Below are 10853 nucleotides of genomic sequence, written 5' to 3' on the forward strand. Positions count from 1 at the left end.
AATATTTAAATAAAATAAAAATGTCTTGTATCAAATTATTATTTAAGTTGATAAATAAAAAACTAGTTTCTTTTATTTACTATCACACAAACTTTAAGTAGAATATAAGAAGTTAAATTTTCATAAATGTTTAAGCGTGTTTGAAAGTGTGGTTGTAGTTACTTTTCAAAGTGTTTTTTACTCGGAAATGTATTAAAATAATATTTTTTATTTTTTAAAATATTTTAACATCATTGCATCAAAATGATATAAAAACACTAAAAAAATATTAATTTGAAGCAAATAAAAAAATAAAATAAAATAAAATATTTTTCAAAAGCGTTCTTAGTCATTATTAATATGATATAGGTAATCTTTTGGTAACTAGAGTAGATGATATAATTAACTATAAAACTAATAAATGCAAAAGAAATTAAAGTTAGATGGTTTAATGGGAAACTTTTTCCATGGATTATTAAAATTATGGTACATTGATACTTGTATTATTAATTTAGTCAAATTTAATCGATAAATTAATATATTTTATACAAATAATTTTCCTATATTTTAATACATTATTAAGTTAATTGATTAAATTTTGAATTTTTATTTTTAAAATTCAGCCCTTTATTTTATTGGACTATTAGTATTTTCAACCAAATTTTTTTATAGGTACACAAAATAGTTAATCCACTTTTTAAAATATATTCAATTTTTTATTTATAAAACTGTTGGTATATATATTTTTTATTTTCTAAACATTAAGATAAAAGGACCAAATTGATTTAATCAAAAGTATAGAATATGATTTGATAAAGTTCAAAGTATGAGGACTACATGAAATATATCTCATTATTTTTTTAGGCGGGATGTCTATGTGGGTGGGACTTTAACACCCTCCTTTCTCTCTCTACCTGGAAACTTCACTTCTTATTCTTCTGGTAGATTACCTGTAAAGTTTCAATCTTTGAATTTTTTTTCTTTCTTCTCTAGCTTCATTTGTTGTGTTCTAAATTGGGTTTTTGTTGTTTTTGGATTCCCTGCTTGTCTCAGTGTTAATTGATCACTAGACAGTGATCATGGGAGGGATTTGTTCAAAGAAATCCAATGGTAACAACAAGAAAGCCAATCCATATGGAAAGACTAATGGGAATGGTGTTGTTTCTTATGAAAACAAGCAGCATATTTCAAGTACTCAACAAGTGAAGGAAAGTAAAGAGAAGAAGGAATTGCAAGCGGCAAATTTAAAGCAGGAATCATTTTTGAATTCTAAAAATGATATTGGGGATGAGTTTTATGATGGGATTCCTAGATATCCATCATCATCAATCAAATCAAGATCAATTCGCAGACAAGCAGCTGTTGCCAAGGTGAAGTTTTCAAAGTTTTTTTTTTCCTGTTTGGTCAACTGAATTTGAATTTCTTTTTCTTGCAATAGTACTTTAAGTTTGGCTTTTTTAAAAACACGTTCTTTTATGTTTTGTTTGTAATTAAGAAAGTTTTTGGTTAATTTTTGGATTCACCCAGAAAAGAAATTACTTCAGATGGGAAACTTTACTTGGATTGCCGTGAAACATAGATAAGAGTAGTTTAAATTGAAGTTAATTGAGTAAAAAATTAGCATTAGCCCTTAATCCCAGTTATTGATTTCTTATTCGCTAAACTAGTTAATCCTTGAATCAAGTCATTTACATATAATTGTGAGAATTTTAATGAGGTGAAAGGATACATGATAGATGGCTTGTTAGACTAAATATTAAAAGTTATAATATGTTGAGAAAGGAATAATGATGATGGAATGTTATTTCAATCTCATTCCATGGTGTTATGATTGAAAGTTCTTGTGTAATAAACCAGCTCCATAAGCATGATCACATTGCATTGATAATCCAATCGGAGCTTTTACAAAAGCTTATTAATGTAATAATCGGTGATGTTAGCCGGTTGAAGTCACTGCTGAACGTGTAAGAATAATCTACTAAAATTCTATGGTGTTATAGCAATTTGATTATATTATTGAAAACATTTAACAAAGTGCAATAATCTGCAGGTTTCGGAGGTTAGTTCACGTTTAAGTAGAGTTGGCAGTGTTGGACTGGGGAAAGCAGTGGAGGTCCTGGACACGCTAGGGAGTAGCATGACAAATTTAAACCCCCAGACTTTCACCTCTAGTGTAGCGACTAAGGGCAATGAACTTGGAATTCTAGCTTTTGAGGTAGCTAACACGGTTGTCAAGGGTTCCAACCTTATGCAATCTCTTTCTGTACGAAGTGTAAGACATTTGAAGGAAGAGGTGCTTCCTTCAGAAGGTGTGCAAAATCTGATATCAAAAGATATGGACGAGCTTTTGAGGATTGTTGCAGCTGACAAGAGGTGAATACCTGATGAATTAGCATCATAATGTATCTATTGGCAGGCCTCTTCCAACTCATCCTTTTTCTATAATAATATCTTGAAGTTTTCATTTACTTATTTTGCAGAGAAGAGCTGAAAATATTTTCAGGAGAAGTGGTTCGTTTCGGAAATCGATGTAAAGATCCTCAATGGCACAACTTGGACCGTTATTTTGAGAAGTAATACATATAACACGGTACCTTGTTTGGCCATTGTATTTACAATATACTTATATAGTATTGAATACTGATTTAAATTGCTTGTTTGATTTCCAGAATTAGCCGAGATCGTAATCCTCGTAGGCAATTGCAGGAGGAGGCAGAATCCATAATGGAACTTTTAATGATTCTGGTTCAGTTTACAGCTGTGAGTACAATATTCTTTTTTACTATAATTCGGTGAATTTAATTGGTGGATGGATTGCCTAATTAGTGAAGGAACTTTAGGCTGATATTTCTTTTACATATCTAAAACAAGGTCAATACCCTTGCATAAACAAAGGGTTCTTAGTAAGGTCATATCAGTAACATAATTCTTGCATTTCCTGATGCCAATGACTGTATGCTTGCATTTTCTTATGTTTGCAAATACAGTAATATTCTTGACATTTATGATAAACATACATGGAGTCTATGGCTTTGCATTAATTTTTTTTTATTTTTACCTTCTTGATGCGATGATTTATGCTTCGCATAGCTGGAGCACTGTGATGTATTATGTAAACCTTTTCTGTTGCGTCATCGTGTGCTTTATTTTGACCATACAAAAACGCACCATCTTGGGTTTGCAGGAGCTATACCATGAATTGCAAATTTTGGACAGAATGGAACATGAATGTCAACGTAGGGAGGGTAGTGCAGCAGCTAATCAGAGAGGTTATTTCTCCATTCTCTTCTCTGTGATTTCCTATGTAGTGAACTAAGTGCTGCTCTTGATTAATAAATGCAGCTAGTCATGCTTCATAAAAGAGTGTTGTGTGACTGAGGATTAGACTGTAGTGCTGAACCTATGTAACTGTGATATATGGCATCCTTTTTAGTTACTAACCGGTATGCCACTGTTTTTTTCATAAAGGAAATTTCTTTTGAATTAAAGATTTGGAGACCAGGTCAAATGATGTTATTGATTGAATATATCGCCTTTGTTACCGAAGCTGGCTGAAACAAACTAAAAGACATCAATGTAAATACATTTTGATGAGACGAAGAAAGCTAGTTCTTTGGATAGCTTTTGATAAATGATTGGATATGGTGCTTTCACAATGTTTTTGTCATCATATTATTATCAAAGAAATAAAAAAAAGCTGCCGCCTTTCTTTATTTGTTAATTGGGTATTAATTTTGGTATTATTGGAAAATTCAGCTCATGTAGTGTGTTGTGCTTTTATCATTGTATTATTTTAATTGTTTTGTTATAATTTACATGTGACTTATTCTAATGAGTACCCTGAGGGAATTTGTGGTGTTGCATTTACTAGAAATTGAAAATATTTGTGTTAAACACTTTTAGAATTTTGAAAGTTGAGGTGTGGTGGACTGACATGATTTAAGTTGAGAATTCCAATAATGTATCAATGTCTAACTAATGCAGGAACTACCCCAAACCAGTGCCCTGGGGAACTTAGTGAGGTACTAATTTAAGTTTGTGTCTTTCTCTGAAATCCAGGAGAAAGCCTTGCGATGTTAAAGGCAGAAATAAAAAGCCAAAAAAAGCGAATACGAAACGTAAAGAAGAAATCACTTTGGTCTAGAAGTTTGGAAGAGGTAGCAATACTGATGTTTTTGCTTCTTTTTGCAACTGCAAATGATTGAGATTGTGATTTTTTTTTATTTAGCACAAACAGTATCGATTATCTATCAAGTTTGTTAATTGAGTAAATAGAATCTCAATCACTAGAATATTTCTTGTAGTGACCAAATTATCTTATACAGGTGATGGAGAAGCTTGTAGATATCATCCATTTCTTAATCCTCGAGATCGGCAATGCCTTTGGTAGTGGTGGTATGTGTTTGATCAAGGTCTTTACCACATTGTAATTATGCTCCCCAAGTGCATGTTTTCCTTCCATCTTCAAAGCATGCAAGCTGGATGTGTGAAAATCGCTCCTTCTAGTGTTGTCCCTTTTTAGTCTTAGTTTTAACTTTCAATTGCAGGGAAAATTATCCAACCTAAAACCTTAACTCGGAAGAATATTTTTTGATAGTCTAAATACTTCTCTCAAAAATTGTTTCTTTAGTCTGAAATATTGTCACCAGCTTCTCTGTTATAACTCTCATGTTTAGTTCCATGAACATGTAAGTGGTATTTTCCAAATTTCCATGGCATGAAAATTGGGACACATTCTACTGAGAGCAGGGAGGGGAAAAAAAGGACGGTAATCCTTGTCATTATCAACTTTCACTTTATTTTTTGAGAAAATATACTTCCCCCTGTGTTTTCTGTTTTAAATCCAAATGATCTACTTATAATGCTTTTCAATTAATAAAATTAACCTTTATGATTTGAAATATTTTTTATGGATGCACTTACTTACACATTCACAGTGGGGAATAGGTTGCCACTCTTAACCATTGAACACATAGTCATTTGGTATAATTTACTGTAATCATTTGTTTTTGTTCATTATTTAAAAACAGAAGTAGAAACTTAGTTTTTTTTTTTTTTTTTCCGAAACAAGTAAAACCAATAACCACAATCAGAACCTTTGAAACCACCTTGAATAAGGAAAAAGAGCATCATACATGGAGTTAAAAAATCTTATAGAATAGAAAAGTTTTTCTTCCAACTAAACTGGCCCCTGGATTTTCCTCCTGGATTCATGCTTCTGCATATTTAACTTTCCATCCTTTGCTCAAAGGAGCTTTTGTCTAACTTGATTTCATGTATTAAAATAGTTCTGATGGCATTCAGATGTATACTGCAGATGATTCCGTACAAGATGAAGAATCTGTTAGCAATAATCCAAGATTGGGACCTGCCGGTCTTTCTTTACATTATGCAAATGTAGTTATGCAAATTGATAATCTTGTAAGTGCCATCTACTTCCATCATGTTTGTCTTACAATCATCTTCAAAGTTTGTAATTATTAGTTTTACAATCCGTAATCAAGATTGGTTGCTATGTGACATTTTAACTGTTAGAGATGCACAACCTACCATTTCGCTCTGACACAGACTGAGTTGAGGACTTTCAATGCCCCTGCCAAACTGAATGACTTGGAACTTGACTTCAATTTTTTTGGATTACCATACTTTTTTTTAGCTGTTTCTCAGTTTCCTTGCCCGAACCTTTGATTTCACTGTTTAAGTTAGCATGCATTAAAAAATCGAGTTCTGTGCTTCATTACACTCTTCTCATTCTTGTATGCAATCATATTCTTATAATGCTGGTTCAAGGCCTTCTAATAATAGATGCTCTCAGGTGGCAAGATCGAGCTCCATGCCTCCAAATGGTAAGGACACATTGTACCAGAGCTTGCCACCTGGTGTAAAATCAGCTCTACGTTCCAAACTGCAATCGTTTAATGTCAAAGATGAGGTACTACTTTTTCACCTCAAAGAAGAGAGGGTAGAAAGTCTTATTTTCTCATTCATGCGGATGCTCTAGTTGTTTACTTCATTGTGATTTGTATGTCCAGCTTACCATCACAGAAATTAAAGATACGATGGAGAAGACACTGCAGTGGCTGGTTCCACTGTCCACTAACACAGCCAAGTATGTAATGCCATTATTTTCCCTCCCCAAAAACAGAAACTTTTCCTGCTTTAAATCCTTAATTTTCAATGTCTCATTGCCTAATTGTTAACATTTTTCTTTGAATTTTAATTGATTCGGAACAGAGTGCATCACGGTTTTGGTTGGGTTGGAGAGTGGGCAAGTTCCGGGTGAGTCCATTGCTTTCTTCCAATTGTTTTTAAGAATTTCATTTTTGCAATTTATTTTGTTAACAACAAGCAAGCTGAATGGCCCGAGTATAAGAAGATTTGGTCGTGGTGTGTACAGGTCTGAGGCCAACAGAAAACCTGCTGCTGGAGCAGCTGATATAATCCAGATTGAAACACTCCACCATGCGGACAAGGAGAAAACAGAAGCCTATATTCTTGAACAACTATTATGGCTTCACCATCTTGTCAGCAAAACCAAGAGTGTCTCTAGTGGTGTTAGCATAAAATCTCCTGCCAAGTCTGCAATTGGCACACAGGGTCAGAAGTCGAATCAGAAACAAGAGCAAGAGTCACCCAATGCAGCTGACTTGCCTGACGCTGTAACATCCAATGCACCACCACCAACTACCGAAGACCAAAAAATATTGCAGGACGCAAGCGAGGAAAACCAGATAGAAGAAAATAGTAAGAGCCAGGACATTAACTCAGTGGATACCAAGTTGAGAGAAGATGGTGGGCTGAGTACAACTAACAACAATTCCCCAAGAAGGAAAAGCGAGGACTCAGCTACTGTAAAAAATGTACCTTCTGCGCTTCCCATCCGTGATATTGGTATTGACAAGGAGGAAGAATTGGATAAGATTGACAGAGTTGATGTGCTCAGATACAAGGGAAAGCCTGGACTTGTTACTGCCAAAACTTGAAAAACCTTCTTTCTTTGGTTCCACCATTGGCTTATGGGATGACAAGGAGAAACGATCGGATGTTAATAGTAGAGTTGATGTGCTCAGATAACTTATTGAATGATATACATGATATTGAGTGACAAGAAAATTCTAGTAATTTATAGACTGGAAAAGCCATGTTGTCCTTGTGCATTTGGGCTAAGCCTGGCTGCATATACAGGCATTACAGCTTCTGTAATGATGGACAGAATCACAGTTTATACACTACTAAATATACTGAAAGCATGCTGTACTTGGACCACAGGTCCTGTGGAACTGAAATTTAAAAAATTTGCCTTGGATTCTGGTGTATAGAGTGCTGTATCATTCTTTTTCTCATCTGGCAGTTTCAATCTTGAGCATTGTTCACTTCTTTTTGGCATAATTACTGGTGATCCGCTGACTCCAGTCTGGCTCAAGAGTTAATCTGATTAACAGCATGCAAAGCCACCAACCGATGCACAATCTATCAAAATAAGCATAACTTTTAATCCAACTTTATACCTATCATCTATTTTCGGTTTTTTAGCTCCAAACTAGGCATGAAAGCTACTGCTTTGAATTTTTTTTTCTTTATTTTTGTTTTTTTTTATTCTTATTCCTAGTTAAATTATGACTTTCAATTTAATTTGAATTTTACTAATTAAAACGTTTCAACCTTATAGGCTATTTTTCGAAAGAAAATCAATGTAATAAAGACTATTAAGAATAAATAACAGGTTTATCTACAATTCTCTATACTTAAAGGCTCTAATATTAGGACTTGAAAACCCTCCTTTTCTTCCCTGTAGTTTAGGGCTGTAGAACTTCAAAAATTGAGGAACCTTATCCATGCTTTACAAGCTCTATCATGCAGAGAATGCATACTAATGAAGACAAATAAAAGAAAAAAAAATGCCCACTAAATTAACAAAAAAAAGGGGTAATATTTTGGCAAAAGTTAGATATATAACTTGTATAAAAAATTCAGAATATTGGGTTTGTGTGTGAGCCAAGAACTAAGTTTTAGCCATTGAAGAGGGCGAGTGAATTTTTCAATATAATCTCAGGGAAGTTAACACAGAGGTTCAAAAAAGGAGATCTGAAGACGATGGAGTATGTTACCAGAGCTGACGCGAATACACCATGAAATGTTATTCTCCTCTCCATCCCTTCTCACTCGTTAAATCAATGCGTTTTTGTAATATGACCAACTCTTTCTCCATACACCGAAGCAAATGTTTCTAAATAATAACTAACAAAAAGGAAAATTTGTAAAACAAGTAATAGAGCAGTAAATGGCTACTGTTTTGGAACATAAAAGATACAGATTGTAGGGATGGAATGGACATCTTCATGTCCTTTCTGTTTTAATGGTAGATAAAATTCATTTCGAAATTATCATATAGATTTATTTTATATCTATTTTTCTTCAAATCAATTATGTTTCTATGTGTCCTTCTTTAATGATATTATACTAATCTAATTGAAAAAAAAAACTTAAAAGAGCTTGGTGCTTCATTTTAGATGCACACACAAAACATTATGGATTAAACATTGTATATTATCATTTAAAAAAATAAATCAATGCCTAACTATTTTAAGGTAATATGATCTTTTCGTAAGGTTCAATGATTATTACCTTATTGATTAGGAAAAACTCGATTTTTTAATATTTTTAAAACACAATAAAATAATTAAATTATCCTTTAAAACAAAATTTATTTAACTGACAACTAGGAGCTTTTTTAAATTTTCACTTTTCACAGTACAATAAAATGATCAAATTACTTTTAAAAGCAAAAACTCTTGAATTGGCGTCCAATGGTTTTTTTTTTTTTGTATTTTATCATGATCCTTTTAGTTATAATAAAGTTGATTGAGGTGCAATTTGATATTTTAATATATATAAAATATTAATTAAAAACCAAAAGTGGTTGCATGTGCAACCAAGTGTGAGATGCCAACGCTTTTCAGGCGGTGCGTAAGGCATCTCTAGGCAGCCAAACGCCCCTTTTTGCGACAACAATGGAAGAGTCTTGATATACTCTTCCCTATGGTCAGGTGCATATACATAACGACAAAGCGGTTGGGTTTTGATGAAATGTTTTGCATATCCTCTATCTTTTCTGTTTCACCACCTCACATTCCGCTCATTCTCTCGACATTTAAAGGATTGAGAATTTTGCTTCGTGATTTTTTTATGTTTGTATTTTGTGAGGTAATCTTGCTCTCAAAACCTGGGTTATGAATTTCAAAATATATTTAAAAAATTAGCCCGATTTGATTTTAGTCTTTCTTAAGGTCTTTTTTTTTAATTTTATTTTTTTTCAATTTCATCTTTCAACATTAAGTTATTGGACCTTAAACTTAGTGATTTTTTTTCTTCTTTTCACTGGAGTTATCCAGATCTCATATCCCGAGTCGCGGGTTAATCGAGTTAACCTGGGTTGACTCAAGTTTTTTTTTTTGTTTTTTTAATTGATTTTTTTAAATTTTTATCTTTCATCATTTAGTTTGCTTGAGAGTTGACTTTTTTTTTTATTTAATTTATTTTGTTGGGCCATGAATTTAGCATGGAAACTTGAGTCAGATTTGTTTTCTTCTTGTTTTTAAATTTGATTTTTTTTTCAGTTCATTCTTTAATGTTTGATTTACTAGTAATTGAGTTTTAGATTTTTTTATTTTGCTCTATATAAGGTTATCCAAGATTTTTCCATTCTCATTTAATTTTTATTTTATTATTAAATAAGATCATTGAAATATTTTAAGAATATTTAGAGGGTATCTTATCATAATATTAATAAGTGTTTATTTTCTTTCATTAGTCATTGTTTTTAATTGGTGTTGGCTTTTTCTACACTCCTATTAAACTTATTAAACAAATTCGTATAAATGATTCAAGTCCTATATTTTTCTTGCTCCTTTAAAAATCAATCATTAATTGAGCATTTTTTTAAGTTAGAAATAAATTTGACCTAACTCACGGCGTAGCGCAAGCCACCTATGTAATGCTAAATGTAATGCTAAGGGAGATAATTTGATATGAACTAGATGGATACCAACCCATCTTGACCCAAGTGAATGATTATTTTTTAGATAGTTACCTTACTTCAATTAATAATAAGTAGGGTATTAATATTATCAAACCCGACTCGAAACTCACTCGAAATATATATTTATATTATATAGGTATATTTATATTATATCATCTAGAATTTTTTTTTATGTAATTCAATATATAGATATCTTAATATTAACATAAAGAACAAGCACATGTGCCTACATACATATATAAACTATTTTATTTTATAAAATAATAAACAATAGTCAAATAATAAATACTCAAAACCCAATAGATAATTTATAAATATTTAAATTTCTTAGTCAATATGTAATAGATAATTTTTTTTATTGAAATCTAATCTATCAATTGTAATATATATAAAAGAGTTGACAAACTCTCTTAGATTGCACTACAATGGGTATTCTAGGATTAAATATTTATAAAATAGTTATTATTTTCCTGTTATTTATTATTTTAAAAAATAAAATAGTTAATATATATATATATATATATATTCATGTGAGTTGAAAAATATAAATATTAAACTTTTAATAAAAAATACAACTTATGAACTACAAGCTAAATTGCATAGAGTTTGTCAATGACGGCAAACGCGTTGAAAGCCACCAATGGAACACGCTTCTCCACTAATGATCGCAATTCGCAACTAATGAAATTAATGAAGTATGACGTGTGTCACTATTTGATTCCTCAATTTCATAGGCAAATCAAAACAACGCAAAACTTAACGCGACCTAAACAAAGTTTATGGACAAATTATGTTTTTATATATTTATATTTTTTAAATGCTGATATTAAAAATA

General features: G+C 31.8%; 1 protein-coding gene and 1 long non-coding RNA gene across 7 annotated transcripts; one reads left to right on the top strand and one right to left on the bottom strand.

The window, feature by feature from the left end:
- The first annotated feature begins 792 nt into the window (after positions 1-792).
- Positions 793-7295, top strand: LOC18110158 (protein PSK SIMULATOR 1). 6 transcript variants are annotated; one of them, XM_024593085.2, is made up of 13 exons: positions 793-931; positions 1033-1349; positions 2030-2352; positions 2460-2552; positions 2649-2739; positions 3164-3248; positions 4039-4136; positions 4305-4374; positions 5297-5400; positions 5795-5911; positions 6012-6088; positions 6214-6258; positions 6377-7295. In XM_024593085.2, the coding sequence occupies exons 2-13, from the start codon at positions 1059-1061 to the stop codon at positions 6960-6962; spliced, it is 1980 nt and encodes a 659-aa protein (XP_024448853.2). In that variant the 5' UTR covers positions 793-931; positions 1033-1058; the 3' UTR covers positions 6963-7295. The 6 variants fall into 6 exon arrangements, with proteins under 6 accessions (XP_024448853.2, XP_024448854.2, XP_052305255.1 ...); XM_024593086.2 differs by having other exon boundaries at positions 849-920; XM_024593084.2 differs by having other exon boundaries at positions 873-1349.
- Positions 7077-8289, bottom strand: LOC112325208 (uncharacterized). The gene is made up of 2 exons (XR_002979289.2): positions 8088-8289; positions 7077-7449 (listed from the first exon to the last, which is right to left on the bottom strand). It is a non-coding gene; the product is annotated as an uncharacterized LOC112325208 (long non-coding RNA).
- Between the last annotated feature and the right edge of the window lie 2564 nt (positions 8290-10853).

The sequence above is a fragment of the Populus trichocarpa genome, chromosome 19 (genome assembly GCF_000002775.5).
Source record: "Populus trichocarpa isolate Nisqually-1 chromosome 19, P.trichocarpa_v4.1, whole genome shotgun sequence".
Classification (NCBI taxonomy): domain Eukaryota; kingdom Viridiplantae; phylum Streptophyta; class Magnoliopsida; order Malpighiales; family Salicaceae; genus Populus; species Populus trichocarpa.

What these genes read in the sequence shown, in the direction of transcription:
- LOC18110158 (XM_024593085.2), top strand. Translation starts at nt 1,059, where the DNA reads ATGGGAGGGATTTGTTCAAAGAAATCCAATGGTAACAACAAGAAAGCC. An exon ending in ATTGTTGCAGCTGACAAGAG is followed by an intron (nt 2,353 to 2,459) that starts GTGAATACCTGA and finishes CTTATTTTGCAG; the next exon opens with AGAAGAGCTGAAAATATTTT. An exon ending in GGTCTAGAAGTTTGGAAGAG is followed by an intron (nt 4,137 to 4,304) that starts GTAGCAATACTG and finishes TATCTTATACAG; the next exon opens with GTGATGGAGAAGCTTGTAGA.